At 42.0% G+C, this 18,281-nt stretch overlaps 1 protein-coding gene across 4 annotated transcripts in view; it reads right to left on the reverse strand.

The window, feature by feature from the left end:
• The window catches only part of LOC102992520 (phosphatidylcholine transfer protein), a 27,155-nt gene extending 8,956 nt beyond the window's left edge, over positions 1-18,199 (reverse strand). The window contains exons 1-2 of one of the 4 annotated variants that reach the window (XM_028499160.2): positions 17,997-18,199; positions 4,720-4,837 (exon numbers count right to left, since the gene is read on the reverse strand). In XM_028499160.2, coding sequence (XP_028354961.1) covers positions 4,720-4,837; positions 17,997-18,137 — 259 coding nt within the window. In that variant the 5' untranslated portion in view covers positions 18,138-18,199. The remainder of the gene's footprint in view (positions 1-4,719; positions 4,838-17,996) is intronic. The other 3 variants (XM_028499158.2, XM_028499159.2, XM_007121153.4) reach the window with 3 other exon arrangements.
• Positions 18,200-18,281: the final 82 nt, after the last annotated feature.

Below are 18,281 nucleotides of genomic sequence, written 5' to 3' on the forward strand. Positions count from 1 at the left end.
ATTACACACCAATATCACTGATGAACATAGATGCAAAAATCCTCAACAAAATTCTAGCAAACAGAATCCAAAAACACATTCAAAGGATCACACACCGTGATTAAGTGGGATTTATCCCAGGGATGCAAGGATTCTTCAATATATGCACATCAATCAATGTGATACACCATATTAACAAACTGAAGAATAAAAACCATATGATCATCTCAATAGATGCAGAAAGAGTTTCTGACAAACTTCAATGCCCATTTATCATAAAAACTCACCAGAGAGTGGGCATAGAGGGAACCTACCTCAACATAATAAACGCCGTATATGACAAACCCACAGCAAACATCATTCTCAATGGTGAAAAACTGAAAGCATTTCCTCTAAGATCAGGAACAAAACAAGGATGTCCACTCTCACCATTATGATTAAACATAGTTTTGGAAGTCCTAGCGCCGGCAATCAGAGAAGAAAAATAAATAAAAGGAATGCAAATCGGAAAAGTAGAATAAAACTGTCACTGTTTGCAGATGACATGATACTACATGTAGAGAATACTAAAGATGCCACCAGAAAACTACAAGAGCTAATCAATGAATTTAGTAAAGTTGCAGAATACAAAATTAATGCACAGAAGTCTCTTGCATTCCTAAATACTAATGATGAAAAATCTGAAAGAGAAATTAAGGAAACACTCCCATTTACCATTGCAACAAAAAGAATAAAATACCTAGGAATAAACCTACCTAGGGAGACAATAGACCTGTATGCAGAAAACTACAAGACATTGATGAAAGAAATTAAAGATGACACAAACAGATGGAGAGATATACCATGTTCTTGGATTGGAAGAATCAATATTGTGAAAATGACTATACTACACAATCTACAGATTCAGTGCAATCCCTATCAAATTACCAATGGCATTTTTTACAGAAGTAGAAAAAAAAATCTTAAAATTTGTATGGAGACACAAAAGACTCCGAAGAGCCAAAGCAGTCTTGAGGGAGAAAAACAGAGCTGGAGGAATCAGACTCCCTGACTTCAGACTATACTACAAAGCTAAAGTCATCAAGACAATATGGTACTGGCACAAAAACAGAAATACAGATCAATGGAACAGTATAGAAAGCCCAAAGATAAACACAGGCACCTAGTCACCTAATTTATGACAAAGGAGGCAAGGATTCAAGACAATATGGTACTGACACAAAAACAGAAATACAGATCAATGGAACAGTATAGAAAGCCCAAAGATAAACACAGGCACCTAGTCACCTAATTTATGACAAAGGAGGCAAGGATTTACAATGGAGAAAAGACAGTCTCTTCAATAAGTGGTGCTGGGAAAACTGGACAGCTACATATAAAAGAATGAAATTAGAACACTTCCTAACACCATACACAAAAATAAACTCAAAATGGATTAGAGCCCTAAATGTAAGACCGGACGCTATAAAACTCTTAGAGGAAAACATAGGAAGAACACTCTTTGACATAAATCACAGCAAGATCCTTTTTGATCCACCTCCTAGAGTAGAGAAATGCAAATCAAAACTACAATGAGGTATCACCTCACACCAGTTAGAATGGGCATCATCAGAAAATCTACAAACAACAAATGCTGGAGTGGGTGTGGAGAAAAGGGAACACTCTTGCACTGTTGGTGGGACTGTAAATTGATACAGCCACTATGGAGAACAGTATGGAGGTTGCTTTAAAAACTAACAATAGAATTACCATATGACCCAGCAATTCCACTATTGGGCATATACCCAGAGAAATCCATAATTCAAAAAGACACATGCACCCCAATGTTCACTGCAGCACTATTTACGATAGTCAGGTCATGGAAGCAACCTAAATACCCATCGACAGACGAATGGATAAAGAAGATGTGGTACATATATACAATGGAATATTAGCCATAAAAAGGAACGAAATTGGGTCATTTGTAGAGACGTGGATGGATCTGGAGACTGTCATACAGAGCGAAGTTAAGTCAGAAAGAGAAAAACGAGTATCATATATTAACACATATATGTGGAACCTAGAAAAATGGTACAGATGAACTGGTTTGCAGGGCAGAAATAGAGACACAGATGGAGAGAACAAATGTGTGGGCACCAAGGGGAGAAAGTGGCGGTGGGGGGTGTGTGTGATGAATTGGGAGATTGGGATTGACATGTATACACTAATATGTATAAAATGGATGAGTAGTAAGAAGCTGCTGTATAAAAAATAAATAAAATAAAACTCAAAAAATCAGAAAAATAAACAAAAAAAAAACAAGAAGCTTTGATATGATGATCCTGTAGGGATGATAAACCACTCACTCATAAGGCACAGAATTCGAGAAAAAGTCAGATTTACTACCACTGAAAGCTTGTTGCCCAGGGGCAGAGTCTAGTAGATATTAAAACAGAGTAAAAATAAAAGAACCCAGCAAAAGTTGTTCATCATATAGCACAAACAACACTCTCAAAAAAAATGCAGTGAAATAAAATTAGGCATTAAAAAATAAATTTTCAGGTTTAAAAATCAGGGAAACCACCAGATGTCACTAGAGTACCAAATGTTTTACTGTTGTGTCCTTACGCCCCCCCTTTAGATTTCTTGACATATTACAGGTGTCCTGGGACTGAACAACCCAGTCTAGCGTGTTCAATTGGGAAACGAAGGTTCCAGAGAGGGCAGTGTCCTTTCTAAACAGCTAGAAAGTTGCTTAACTGTGGTAACCCTAACTTTCTTCCCTCTCTCCTATGTTGCTTTATACCACAGCTACAGGGACCAAATCTCCTTAATATCCACCATGCATATAGTGCATATAGCATCAGCTCTTGTAGGGAGATAGCAAAGGAATGCTATAAAGTGCGCAGCCTCTGCCCCCCAACTGTGCAGGAAGCTTCTAACTAACCATTTAGAGAAGGTGCTACACCAAGGCTGCTGAAGGAACCAAGAGAGTCCCTTGAGGAGATACTAACTGTGGCAATGTGTTAATTAATTTAGCTTTTGAAAAAATGAAATCTATTAGAAGCAGACCACGGAGTAAAGAGCTTGCCAGCTCACTGGTACAGGAGGCTGAAGATGCCGTTGAAAGGAAGGGAAGGAGCAGACATCTGTTGCTTTGCCTGCTCAGCTTTGGCTCTCCCCTTCTTGGACCAGCCTCTCATTCTACTTTTTCTCCTTCACTATGTGGTTTAAGCAGAACTGACTCGGCGTTAATTACAGGGGTGGGATATTGAGCCAGACCTGGCCAAGGTGATTAGTTTAGGGAAGGCATGTGTGGACAGAGTCTTGGCTTGCCACTCTAGCAAGTTTAGGCCAAAAAGTGTATTTTTAAAGGCTCTCATGCAGTTTACAGAAGATCTAGGAGGACCAGAGTTAGGTTAGAACCTCAGGATGGCTCCAGAGAAGCCAAACTACTGTTGTCTCTCGACTGTACTTCATAGTGTGGAATGCTGATGCCAAGTACCACACATCAGAGGCTCTTCCAATGTCTACAGCACACGACTGAACAATGTCTGCTAGAGAGATGGACAGAGAACTTGTGGCTTCTCCCTTGAATAGGTGGCATCACAATTCCCCCTAGATAGGAAGGCTATTTGATAGCACTAAGTGACCCAAAACCATGATAAATGTCCCCAGGAAGTAAGTATATGATCCATATTGAGGCTATGAGAGCCAGCCCTGGGACTCTGGCTGCATCAGTAGGAAAGTTCCTATTCCTCTGGGGTTATGTACATGGTTAGAATGTAAGCCTGCACCCTCTGGTGGCAACTTTGCCATGACATAAGAATCTGCCTGAGAATGAGGTCAACACAGAAGAAAACACAGTCAAGCTGGAGATATAAAGTATTGGATGTAGCTGACCTGGAAGCCAGACACCTATGCACTTTTCAATTCCATGAACAACAACAACAAAAAAAAAACGCTTTTTCCTTTTCTTACACTGGCATTTGTTAGTGCTTGGTTACTTGCAACCAAGATTCCTGACTACAGCAAGGGTATGTCAGGGTTTTTGTGTCCCTGGGCTAGCTGCTGCATATCTATCCCGCTGTGACTGGGATGGCAGAGGCCACTCCCCACTCTAAGTGGCAGGAAGACCCCCAATTTAATGCCTCTCATAACTCTCCCTCACTTCTAGTGAAAATCTAAGAAGTGTAGCCAGGTGGCCAGCCTAGGCCCTTGGGGCTCTGGACCCGCCTGCCACCCTAATTCCAGATTCTGCTACCCCAGCAACTCAACAGCACCCAACTGCTCACAGTTTTTTAATATTTCATGTTGTTTCATGCCTTCCTCACTTTACTAATGCTATTCCCTAGACCTCAAATGCCCTTTAACCACTCAACCCCTCACCCTCTCACCTCTTCACACATAGGTATTCTTGCCATTTCTAAAACTCTGATTCAACCTCTAAAACAATGCTTGGGTACCACCTCCTCCAAGAAGCCTTCCATGACCACCTAGGTTTATGAGATGACAACGAACTTATAATAAGAACAAAGTAGCCCTCAGAGCAAACTGGAGAGTGACTCTAATAGTATGCAAGGAGCAAATCCTAAGATTAGCAAAGTCACATTTTAACCTAGAACTTTAAGACATATATGCCAAAATTAAAAATGAAACATAATATAGTAAAAATTAAACCTTTTGCTTACTGCTGGCTAGAATAAATAACATTAGATTCTACTTTCTAACTGGTTTTGTTAAATTGTAGGTGTCACTCACCTTTAACATATTGGTCCCACTGTTTTCTATAGTCTAAGTCCATATAGACGTCTGCAAGTAGATCCAGGGAGCAATCCTCCAGAATGCCAAAGACCTTATACTCATACACTCCAGTCTGCTATAAAAACAGAACAGATAGAAACAACCTGTTGATTCCTAGGTTGAGATAACACAGCATATGAAAAACAGCTGTTCATGCAGCACCATTATTGAGCACCTCCTCTTGGTCTTAGTGAAACAATAGTGAAAAAGCAGATGAGGAGATTGCTCTCATGGGTCTTATACTTGGCCTTAGGCATTGGAGTTGGTGACAGCTATATGCTATCCAGGTAATTTAAGTAGGATAAAAGAGGGTTATGTGATAAATGCTGTCTAGTTTTGGTGGGCTGGTGGTGTGTCCTATATCATCGGATGTTCAGGAAATGTCTCTATGAGGGATTTATCAGAACGGTTTCTTCTAAATATTAGAAGGATCCAGCCACGGGAACATGAGGAAAGCCCACTTCTGGTTGGGAGGGCGCCCGATGGTTTGCCTTACAGAACAAAAAGTCAGGGCGTCCAGAGAACTGTGATGGGGGAGAGTGGTAGGGGCTGAGGTCAGAGAGGTAGTAGAGGCCATGCCCAAAGGGCTTTGTAAACCAGGGTAAAGGGGTAAAAATATTTTTATAACTGCTATGGAAAACCAACAAATAATTTAAAATATGGGAATGACTTTAAATAGGGGATGACTTTTAAAAGATGATTCTTGCTGCTTGGTAGAAAATAGATCATAAGGGAGCAAGGAGATGGGTTAGAACAGCGGTCTCCAACTTTTTTGGCACTAGGGACCAGTTTCATGGAAGACAATTTTTCCACGGACCAGGGTGGAGGATGGTTTCGGGATGATTCAAGTGCATTACATTTATTGTGTACTTTATTTCTATTATTATTACATTGCAATATTTAATGAAATAATTATATGACTCACCATAATGCAGAATCAGTGGGAGCCCTGAGCGTGTTTTCACTTGCTACTCACTGATAGGCGTTTTGAAATGAGTCTGCAAGCAACTGATTTATTATGGTGTCTGTGTAGTCAAACCTCTCTGCTAATGATAATCTGTATTTGCAGCCGCTCCCCAGCGCTAGCATCACGGCCTCAGCTCCACCTCAGATCATCAGGCATTAGAGTCTCATGAGAAGTACGCAACCTAGATCCCTCAAGTGAGCAATGCACAGTAGGGTTTGCACCCCTATGAGATTCTAATGCCACTGCTGATCTGACAGAAGGCGGAGCTCAGGCAGTAATGCGAGCGATGGGGAGTGGCTGTAAATACAGATGAAGCTTCGCTCACTCACCTGTCGCCCACCTCCTGCTGTGCAGTGCCGTTCCTAAAGGGCCACGGACCAGCACCAGTCCGTGGCCCAGGGGATGGGGACCCCTGAGTTAGAAGATCAGGGCAATGGTCCAGAAAAGAAATGATGGTGATTAGACAGGAAGGTAACAGTGATGGGGCGAAGTCAGTGATTTAGGGACACATTTTGGAAATAATGTCAACAGGAATTGCTGATAGACTGGCCGTGGGGACAGAGAAAACAAAGAGTTGAGGATAATTCTTATAACATTTGCTTAAACAAGCAGGTAGATGGGAGATCCATTTTCTAAGACAGAGAAAACTTGCAGAGGAGGTGATTTGTGGGCTGCAGGGTAACCAAGAGTTCTACCTTGGGCAAGTTGAGTTTGAGATGCTTATTAAACATCCATGTAGGGGTATCATATAGGCAGCTAGCATTCAGGGTTCAGACTACTGTTTTAGATATCCATGGGGCGTAATGAAACCCAACACATTGTTTTACCAATTCCAAGACAGAATTTTTCTATAAGTGACTTTCTTTTTTTAAGTCTTTATTGAATTTGTTACAATATTGCTTCTGTTTTATGTTTTGGGGTTTTCGCCAGGAGGCATGTGGGATCTTAGCTCCCCGACCAGGGATTGAACCCTCACCCACTGCATTGGAAGGCAAAGTCTTAACCACTGGACTGCCAGGGAAGTCCCTATAAAAGACTTGTGTATAAAAGAATGAAAAGGGGGCAACACACCAGCCTCAAATCATACTAGTCCCTTTTATTCAGTAAAAGACCATATCTAGATTCCTAAGTACAAGAGATTTTCCTTGTTTTCATGTTAAGCCATATTCTGTGAGGGTTCTGGGCTGGAGTTGGTGACACTACACGCTTCACTCTCTACACGCTTCACTCTCCGTACAATGGCAGCTAACAATTCCTGAACCTCACCTTGTCTAAAGGCTCTATTGTTAAAATTAAATCAATGTCTCTTAATTTCAGTGCAAAAGCAAACAAACAAACAAAAATGAAGCTTTTATATGTATTCATATTTCCACGTGCTAATGCAATCTGATTGGCTAATCAAACATGAATGAACCCATCTTCTTAAACACCGTTCCAGGGACTTATCTGAGGTCAAGGGGTAAACATGGGGAATCTTTCTAGAGATCCTGAGGCTTCAAGTGTCTCCTGACTCAGGTGGCATAACCCAGGGATAAGCATATCACAGTTTAGGAATCTCAGATGTATATGAAAGTACCTGGCAGGATATGGAAGGTAAAATTGAAACTGAATTCATAAGGATGTTTCAATTCCAAAAGTATGAGGCTTTATACCAAGGGTTTGCAACCAGCAAATGACAAACTGGTAGGACTGACCTCCTTATATGCTGTACCATGGATGCCCCATAGGAAAGGCAGGACTCAAGAGAAACATCTCCTTCCCCTCCTGTCCCCTCCCCTCAAGCTCACAGATGGAAAGATAGTGAGGGATTGTACACACCACACATCTACACCCACACACATTTTAATGTCTTAGGAGAGGGACAATTAGCTTCTGTTCAGGAGTAGTGGGTCCCCATTTTCTACACATACTAAGCAAAAGGGATAATTATGTATAGAGATAATGATCTCCCCAACTCCACATGAGTTACCTTTGGTTATCTGGATGAATTAAGACCGTTTTCTAGAATTTGTTCCCATCCCTCTGAATATAGTTTCAGCCCTAGTAACCTCAGTCTTGTACATATCACAGAAAAGAAAAACAGAAAGCTCTCTAGGAAGAGAAAAATAGAAAGATGTGATTAACCTGAATACCAAAGAATGAACAATTGTGACAACTTCCTTTAAACACTTCCTTCGTGGCAGAACTGGGAAATGCCAGAACTCCAGAGAACAAAATGCTTTGTGACACCTTTTCTAGTCTATCAATAAAATGTTCTTTTCAGGCTCTGAGCAACCCCACCCAAATTCTTGGATCAAAGCACTTTTTCATCCCTTATTTAGAGGGTCTCAGAAAACATACTCACATTTTCATTATATCTTTTATAAAATAAAGTGAATTTTTATAATTATAGAAATAATTCATATTCATTAAGGAAAATTAGAAAATGCCAAAAATAATAAAGAAAATTAAAATGACGTGAAATTCCATAATCCACAAGTACCCATTGGTAATATCTGACATGTTTTTTGAGTAAATAAATACTTCTACATGTTATAAAATGGGAGTAAGATGGTATAAACAGCTTATATTCCTATTTTTAACTATATTATTTTGAAACTATGGAGCAATAACAACTAATTTAATTATTCTTGTAAGTTATTTCTGTTTCCATATATTTTCACAATTATGAACATTGCTGGAAAAATGATTCTGTAAGGACAAACTTGGTTCATAATTCTAACATCTTCACAAGGAAAGCAAATTCTTCCTTAGAGATAAATTTTAGGGTAAAGGACTTTAATATTTTAATGCTCTTTTTACTTTTTCTAAACCTTTAAGAAAAATTTTTACCTATTTATACTCTCACCAGTAGCAAAGGAGCATCTTACCAGGATTAGGTACCATTGTTTGTACAAACAATTTAATAGAAAAAGAACATAAACCTTAGTTTTATTTGGGCAATGTTTCTAGTATTGCCCACATAAAACTTCAGTATTTAGTCTCTTTCAAATTAGAGATATAATTCCTGTACAACATTTGTTGCAGATACATTTCCAAACATACTAACATTTCAATGAATGACTCCAAACAAGTTTACTGAAGAGGTTCTTGGCTTTTCCTGAAGGTCCTCCAGAAAACCACTTCTAAGAATGGCTCAATTTTTTTAATCTAAAGTAAAACACACTGCATGATTTTCTAATGCTCCATTTATAGGATATTTAATTTCCTATACTTGAGATGATAAAGGAATTATTCAATGGTAGAGAATCAGTCAATATAATGTGTAGAATATAATTCCCAGAAGAAACAGAAGATTCGTTACAGCATATACTCTCTTTCTTACTAAGAGAACCCCTATGGCCATGTGCACAGCTAAAAACTTTCCCGGTCTCCTATACAAGTAGAGGTAATAGCCATAAGACACCTCTCTCTTGTTTTGAATATGTATATGATTCTGGAGCTGCAGCAGCTATTTTGTGACTAAAAGACAACAAACATGAGAAAGCAGAGTGAAAATATTCAGAGTTTTATTAACGTCGTTGATCAGCTAAACCAATGCCAGCAACTGCTGACCTCTGAACTACTTGTTAGGTGAGAAAAATAAACCCCTCTTTGTTTAAGTCATTGTTAATCCAGTTTTCTGTTACTTGCAGCTAAAAGCAATCCTAATTATTACAAGTAGTTCTTACTGAGAATTGTACTTGAGTTCTGTCATCCCAGAAAACAGTAGAGGTTAAGAAAATCTCCCACCCTTTGGGTTCCAGAAAACAGCTTATCACAAAAGAACCACCTTTCCCCTCATGACTTAGATAAGACTCACACACATGCCCCTTGTTTACCTATCACAAGGCCAGACATAGAGCCTCTAAATTCCCTTTCATTGCCCTGTAAATGATTAGCTAAACTGCTTATTCCACTGATCAACCGGAACAAAATACTTGTTAACCAAGCTAGTTAAGCACCTCTCCTTCCTCCAGACCCTAAACTTTGGCCCAGCCTCAGCCTGAGTCAGCATCCAGCACCTCCTGAGAACGGACTGGCCTCAGGGTAAGATATTCTCTGTTCTATTCTCCAGTCAGGCCACTTTCATCTCACTTGCCCACACATGGCTTCTAGCCTTGCTGACTTCTCTCTATAAAAGAAAGACCTTTCTGCCTCACTTCTGAGATACTCATGGATCTTATGGTCAAAGTATTCTCCCTTGGGCTTCCCTGGTGGCGCAGTGGTTGAGAGTCCGCCTGCCGATGCAGGGGACGCGGGTTCGTGCCCCGGTCTGGGAAGATCCCACATGCCGTGGAGCGGCTGGGCCCGTGAGCCATGGCCGCTGAGCCTGAGCGTCCGGAGCCTGTGCTCCGCAGCGGGAGAGGCCACAGCAGTGAGAGGCCCGTATACCGCCAAAAAAAAAAAAAAAAGTATTCTCCCTACTACAATAACCCCCAACCCTAAGTACAGGTTTGTTTTTTCTTTAACATTATTTTAAGTAGAAAAGTAGACTGACAAAAACATTACAAGCAAATATGACTATGTGTAAAACATTAAAATAGTACATTAATACATAAGCATTACTAAAATGAATTGTCAAGGAAGAGAAGAGATAATGGACACTATTAATGGACATTAAATTGAAGCATATTTAATTTTGCACAGACACCTGAAACTTCACACACACTATCATAGAAAGTTCCACCTCCTTCCACTATGTAACTCAGAAAAAATTTATGGACCCACTATGTTCTTGGCCCTGAGAAAACAATCAGGCATAGTCTTATACTTGGTTTTTCAGCTTGGAATGTGTTTCCTTTGGTGATCTGTCAGCAGTCACTGCAACAATCATGTATTATGCATTTGAAGTCTTCCAATCACTTGGACCTGCTGTAAGTTCTTTCAATAACAGTAGCATTTGTTTCTCTAAACAGAGTGCAGTTTTCAGTTTTATATTCATTATGTCTTATAATCTCAACATAGCCCTGTGGTATCAATAGGGGCATTGGTGTCATCTCCACCTTTACATGAGGAAATGAAGCTCAAAGAGGCTACATTAGTTGCCTGAGTCCTACAGTTAACACTTGGGACAGCCAGAAAGAGGGTGACACCGGCCCCTTCTTCTTCCCACAAAGTCTTCTAATTTAGCTCTATTCTCTCTGCACATTTGCTCCGAGCCACTGTTCCAAATGACAAGCTAATAATTTCAGTAAAGACAACACAAGCTCTTCGAGCTGGAAGAGGCCTTAGACCCTTATGGAAAAGGTGACAGTGACTCGCCAAGAGTCAGCTGATGACTCTTGGTGGCAAAGCGTGGATGGGAAACTGGTACTTCCATTCCCCAAGCCAGTGTTCCTGCACCAGACCACCCAGGATGGACCTCCCACTGAGATGGTCCCATGAGTCCTTCAGCCTGGTGTGTTTGTCCAATAGGCCTCCAACAGCCAGAAGAGGTATTTTTTAGATGCTGCTTCTGGAGGATTGAGACAAGGAAAAAGGAAAAGGCAGGAATGGAGAAAGGATAAATATTATCACTTTCAATGAGCTAGGGCTGTGGTATTTTTCCGTATATTATTTCAGAGTCATCTCAAAACTCTCGTGCCAGGAAATACAGCGTGGTATTTATAGAATGGGCTTGGAGTCACAACCGGGTATGGTCTAAGCTCTTCCACCTACTAGCCTTGCTTTCCTCAGCTGCAAAGTGGGTCTAATAAGAGTTTCTACCTAGGGGAATGATTATGAGGATTAAATTAGGTAATCCATTTAAAGCTCTTACTGTGGTGCCCAGTAGGTAATAAATACTTAGTAAGTACTAATAAGGTAGGTGTAATAATGATCTCCTTTTTCCAGATTAAAGAACTAATCATTCAGAACTGTAATGTAATGTGCATTTTACAGGAACTAACATCTATGCAGCACCTGCTCTAAACTGGGCACTGTACTTGGAGATTAATACTCATAATAACCCTATGAAATAAGCATCTCATTATCTCCACTTTATCAGTGAAGAAGCAGAAGGGGTGTGGAGGCATGCTTTAGCAATTTGCTACTGTCATCACTAATTTTTGAGATGTTCTGTTATTCTGGCTTACTAGTCTAAAAATCAAGCTGTTACATTTCTTACCAATTGTAATTCAAATGCATTTTTTTAAAATTTCCATTTTTTTAATTGCATTCATAGAGTTAAAATATTTTGAGAAACACTGCTGCCAATAGTTCACTTATTTGTCCTAAGCAGAATAAATTCTGTAGCGCTAATGTGTTTACATCTGAGAAATGTCAAAAGGTCATATTGTTTGTGTTTGACATTTGCAATTCCCACACAGAAGTAATCCCACAGAGGAGTAATCCCCACCGTCCCTAAACCCTGACACTTCACCTGCAGAAAGGCATCACTCATTCTCTTCAATTATGGTGTTTATCCACATTTACATCACTAACTACAAGACAGCCTTGGTGAATCACATCTCTCTAATCCTATAAATGCACCCTCGAGTGTGCACTGAATTTTCTTTGCCTCTCATAGAAGAGCTCATTTCCATTCCTCAGGCCCCAGGACACCTCTCCAATCTACCACTGTGGAAACTGTCCAACTCCAGCCCTCTGTGGCAAGTAACAGGCTCAGAAGGTATGAAAAGTAAGCATTTTTCACCAACAAGAATCACTCCTAATTGGCAGATGTCAAAAGCTGTAGCTGCCACTGGGCAGTGTGTCTGAAGAAGACTGTATGAAGAAAGACGGCTGACTAAATCGGATTCAATATTTGAGGTCTCTTCAAGAACACATGGCATGTTTAATCCTGAAGGACTGCAGATAGCTAGGTAAGATAACACTGATAGCTAATGCTTGTTGAGTACTTACTGAATACCAGGCCCTGGGCTGAGTGCATTACAGGGGTCATCCTATTTAATCTATGCAATGAAAATATGAGGTGTGGACCATTGGTAAACTCATTTTACAGACAACAAAACTGAGGTTTAAAGAAGTTCTGAGAAATTCCTGGAAAAGTTAAGTCTGTAGAGACAGGAAGTAGCTTGGTGGTTGTCTGAGATTGGGAATGGGAACAGGGGATGACTGCAAATGGGCAGGAGGTTTCTTTGGGGGTAACACACATGTTCTAAAGTTAGACTTGGGGAAGGCTGCATGACTCCACAGATTTACTAAAAATCAGTGAACTGTACACTTAAAATGAGTAAATTTTGTGGTACTTAAATACCTCAAAAAAGCTATTAAAATAAAAAGAAAAGGTTATGAAACCCACCCAAGGTCACACAACTAATGAACTTGAAGTTCATTAGTTGCAACAGAACCTGGACTTGAAGCCAGCGATGTGACCGCAGAGTTCAAAGTCTATGATCCTGCCTCAGATAGTCACTGACCTCTCCCAACATGTCATTAGATAAATTAATAAGCCCTCAGGGTGCATATAGCATTAGGGTGACCATATAATCTATCATTCCAACCAGAACACTTTTGAGTGAGCGAGGTGTTGTAAAATGTTTCACCAGGACAAGTGTAAACCAGGCCTGTGGTGGGTATATCGGGACATAGATCACCCTTGCTATATCCCACAACCAAACACCATTCAATTTACAAGGTGCTTCAAAATGTATCCTCTCATTGGATCCCTGTACAAATTTGGCAGGACAGGAATTATCTCCAGCTTGTAGATTGGGAAGCAGAGACTCAGCTAGGGTCTTAGGTTCATAAATCCTAAAGTGACAGAGCAATAAGGTATCAAAACTATACATTAGACCAGGGTTGCTAAATCTGTCATGCTGGCTATTTTTCACAGTCCACAAGCTAAAAATGTTTTTTACATTTTTAAGTGGTTATATAAGTCAATACATAATTACCTCCATTTTGCCTCTTAGCCTGTAAAGCCTAAAATATTTTCTATTTGGCTCTCTACGTAAAAAAATTCACAGTCCCTGCTTTAGAACAGTGCCACCACCACTTCTAAAACATACACCCCAGGAAAACTCTGAATTACTAGAGTTGTATTGCAATTCCACATGCAAGAGAGAAATCTTTGTGTCATAAGCCCCAAATATACTATATTTTATTTTGAATCACATGGCGGTTTACCATCTAAGCTCAGACCACCCTTCAAAGTAAATCTGCCAATCTTGAGCACACCATACAGAAGAAACACCAAAAAATCTTAAATAAATCATATTCAAACTCAGAAAACCAAAGAGAAAAAGAAAATCTTGAAAGATGCTGTAGCCGGAGGGATGGGGGAGCACTTTACCTACAGAGGAATACAGATGAGAATTACAACAGACATCTCCTGAGAATCCACCCTGCAAAAAGAGGGTGGAGTGAAATATATAATATTTTGAAAGAAATAAGTTACTGACTAGAATTCTATATCCAATGAAACTGTCCTTCAAGAGTGAAGAAGAAATAAAAACTTTTTCAGACAAATAAAAACTGAGGGAGTTCATCAGTAGCAGACCTCCTCTGGAAGGAATGTTAAAAGAAGATTTTCAGGCAGAAGAAAAATGGTATAGGTCAGGCGCTCAGATCTACATAGCAAAAAAAGTGCCTGTTTTATTGTCTTAAAGCTTCTGGAAGGCATGAACTTTGTCTTATTCATCAGGCATCACCAGGGCTTAGCAAAATGCAGGCACACAATAGGTCCTGAAAGACTGCTTGAATGGGTCATGAACCAATATTTTGGAGGTTTCTTCTCACTAGGACACATTCAAACAGCCCAAAGGCACCTGTGGAGCACAAAGTTCGACTTATACCTGCAGATGGAAGTGGGGGATCCTACTCAGCCCTCCCCCTTCATTCCCCCAAAGCTAAATCTTGGGACCAGCATCTTCATACTGCCTCATACCACACCCTCATCCTAAGAGACAAGTGAGGAGAGGGAGAACTGAGGCTCTGACATGTCCATCCAGTTGTATGCTCAGGAAAGATGAAACAGGAGAGAGACAGAGACAGAGAAAGAGACAGACAGGCAGAGACAAAGAGATAGAGACACAGAGAGAGAGTTAGCCTCGATCAGCAGCAGGAAGTAGAAGGAAGCAACACATGGTGTTCAGCTTTAAGACATGGCGGCCCTACCCATGAGTAAATATGGCTCTGTAAGTGTCCTGGGTGCAACAATTGTTCCATCCATCACACTGGTACCTACGCTTCCCTTAAGAGAGAGGCAGAAGAGTCCTATCATCCGGAAGTAAAGAAGCCCATGATGCAAATTGGATTATGATCCCACCTGGGGAATGGGAGTGGAAGCTTCTCATCCATTGAGGTAAATCTGTTCTCATGGCAGTTAAATCTCTGCTTCCCTCCAAAAGGCCAAACTTTCTCTCAGTCCAGCCTGGCGAACCACAGAGTTTTCCCAGTAAATCCAGGCTCTCAGTATTTTAGAAGGTCAACAATATAGGAAAGAACAGTCCCGAGGAAAGTACTGTCTGCTCCTCACCAAATTCATTGATTAGAAGACCTATGAGAGGACAAAGGCAGTCCCTTCTCACAGTGCCAGATACTTGGTTTAAAAACATAAGAAGTCAAGCGCTCAGCCAGATCTTTTCAGTCCAACACTTTCTTGGTCTAAATCAATGATGTGAGCCTCTGCACACCAGTTTCACACCATCTATTGGCAGTTCGCAATGTCTACTGGCATGGTAACCAGCCTAAAGCTCCAGCGAGATCTGACTGCAGATCCCTGGGAAAGCTTTTGTAAGTAACCCACAGCCTTTCTCTCCAGGGGAACTTCTCAACACTGTTCAGGGGACCACATTCACTCCCAAGTGACCACTAATTGAAAAATCAGGGAGAGTGAGTCTTAAAGTGGGCATTACTTCTGTCTTAAGACACTCTTTTTTCTTACCCTTACCTTTCAGTTCCCACTGCTTCTCATGTCTAGGGCCCTCTCCTGCCTCTCAGTGTCAGAACCCCCTTGAGCACCATGCCAGATGCTCCCCATATATCAGTGGTTCTCAAAGTATGGTCTGTGGACCAGGAGTTTCAGCATCACTTGGCAACTGGTTAAAAAGAAAGAAAGAGAGAGAAGAAAGAAAGAGAGAGAAGAAAGAAGAAAGAAAGAAAGAAAAAAAGAAAGAAAGAAAGAAGAAAGGAAGGAAGGAAGAAAGGAAGGAAGGAAAGGAAGAAAGAAAGAGGAAGGGCTTGTACCCAACACAACAGGGCCTCTCGACATTTAATACAGATGGAGATCAAGGTGGCCCTCCATCCTAGCTATTGAGGCTCAAGGGCACACCTCTGGGAATCGTACAGCCTCCAACTTACGGAAGTTCTCTGGAAAGACTTGTAGCTTACGTCAATGTACCATGACTGCCCTCACACCCAGAACGGGTGGAAATAAGACTTACAGCTGGTAGGGATAGGAACTATTCTGAATCCCACTCACATCCTCCCCACAGGAGGGGGATGGGACCTGCTACATAACAATACACAATGGAAACAATACATAATACAATGCCAGTCACTCTGTCTCAGCTCAGGCAGTGGATGCTGTGCGATAAAAGGCACAAAAGCAAAAGAGCACAAGCCCTTGTGCGGAGGTGAGGGGAGCAGTCAGGGTTGACTGGAGGACAGGAGGGGTATGGACAAGTCATGGGAGGTAAAGCTGGAAATTGAGTTGGGATCAGCCTAGTACCACATGCATAGCCCACCTGGCAGCACTTGCCCTCTTTCAGAGTCAGTGTAGGAGCATATTTACAGCACAGGTCTGGCGCTAGATAGCTGAGTTCCAATCCCAGTTTGAGTCTTGAGCAATCAACTTAACCTTTCCACATATCCATTACCAAATTGGTAAAAAGGTGATAGTCATAGTACCTTACATATACATACATAGTAACTTACAACATTGGGTTGATGTGAGGATTAAGTCAATGCCTGCAAAGCACTTAAACAGTGCCTGGGGCCTACGAAAGCATGCAATGTGTTAGCTATTACTGTAGGTATTATTAATTCTGCAATCGACAGGGCCACTGGAAGGAGACTGATAAGATCACAACCTCTCCTTCAGGTGCTTGATTGGACTGTAGTGTGTAGGATCGAAGGGATCAGAGAGGTGGAAGGCCAAGAAGCTAGTTTGGAGGTCACTGCAATTCTAGGTAAGAGGTGCCACTCAGAGTAGCAAAGGTAAAGGAAAAAAAGGGAAGGGAAATGGACCAGACATCAGATACATCTGAGCAGTGAACTGACAACATTTGGCAAATGACTGGGCGTGGCTGGTGTGGAAAATGAAATGGTCAGAAGATAAAAGGATGTTGTCTGAAAACATGTCCATTTTTGCACCAAGGTAACTGCTGAAATGACTAAGAAATTAATTCTGCCTGCTCTTTACTGAGCTTCCTGTTCATCCTGTTGTATCCAGTGACCCTGGTACTCACAGACATTCAGATCTCCTCCCTTCTCGAACACTATAATCTTCTGATCCTCTGCCAGGAAACCTCAACTTCACTTACCTTGTCTAAAGGTGACTTTTATGCCACTTGCCATGCAGCTACCCGCACACAGAGCAACTGATGACTGGCCATGATTCCACCTGGTTCCAAAGGCCTCCAGGCAGGCCCCCAACTCCATTCCTCCTACCCTTTTAGTTAATCTTTCTCCCAGGAAGCTTCAGACAAAAGTTATTAAGTCCAATTTACAAGGAAGGGGGCAGCCGCCAAACGAAGCAAGTCAGTAAAATGACTAGAGATGACAGTAAGTCCCTTCTCAGCAACACTCCTCTCCCCACACATATCACCCTGCACATCCATTCTCTGAAAAGTCCAGTCTTTTTTCTACCTGCATTCAATCCTAAAATACTTCCCACCACACAGACACCACTGGCATCCACCCGGGAGCGGGGCTCCACGTCCCTTGCAGGCAAGTGCATGGAGCTAAGAATCAGCAGACCCACCTTTTAACTCTTTCAGTAAGTTGTAACAAACGACTTGCCCTGTCGGGCCTCAGACCTGAGCCTAAATTCTGATGACCTCCCCACTCCCTGAGACCCGAAAAGGGTAAAGCCAGCTGGAGGCACCCCCAGCTCTCACTCCTCCGAGCTCCAGAAGACCCGCGGGATCCGGACCGGGCTGCAGCCCTACAACAGACGACTTGCCCTGTCGGGCCTCAGACCTGAGCCTAAATTCTGATGACCTCCCCACTCCCCGCGACCAGCAGGGGGCAAAGTCAGCGGGAGGCACCCCCAGAGCTAGCTCTCTGGGCTCCAGAAGACCCGCGAGGTCCGCACTTCCGGCTACAGCCCCGCAGTCCCCGCGGGCAGGGGAACCCCGTATGCTGTCGCCCCGTGGTCCTCCAGCGGGCCTACAGCTACCTGGTCCAGCAGCCGGTAGATGCTGATACCGAAGGTCTCCACCAGCAGCTCCCAGTCTGCCCCGGAAAGTGCGGGCTGCTGAAGCTCAGCGCAGGCTTCCCGGAACTGCTCCTCAGAGAAGCCGCCGGCCCCGAGGTCCATCCTTCCGCAGCAGCTGCTTCTCAGCCTGCAGGGAAGGCCAAGGACGCGCTAGGTTCATGTTCGGGGGCGGGGCGAGAGGGTGGCCCAGCGTGATTGGCAGGGAACCGAAAAGTGATTGGGAGAAGGCGGGACTTGGGAGTAGGA

The sequence above is a fragment of the Physeter macrocephalus genome, chromosome 14 (assembly GCF_002837175.3).
Source record: "Physeter macrocephalus isolate SW-GA chromosome 14, ASM283717v5, whole genome shotgun sequence".
Lineage (NCBI taxonomy): Eukaryota > Metazoa > Chordata > Mammalia > Artiodactyla > Physeteridae > Physeter > Physeter macrocephalus.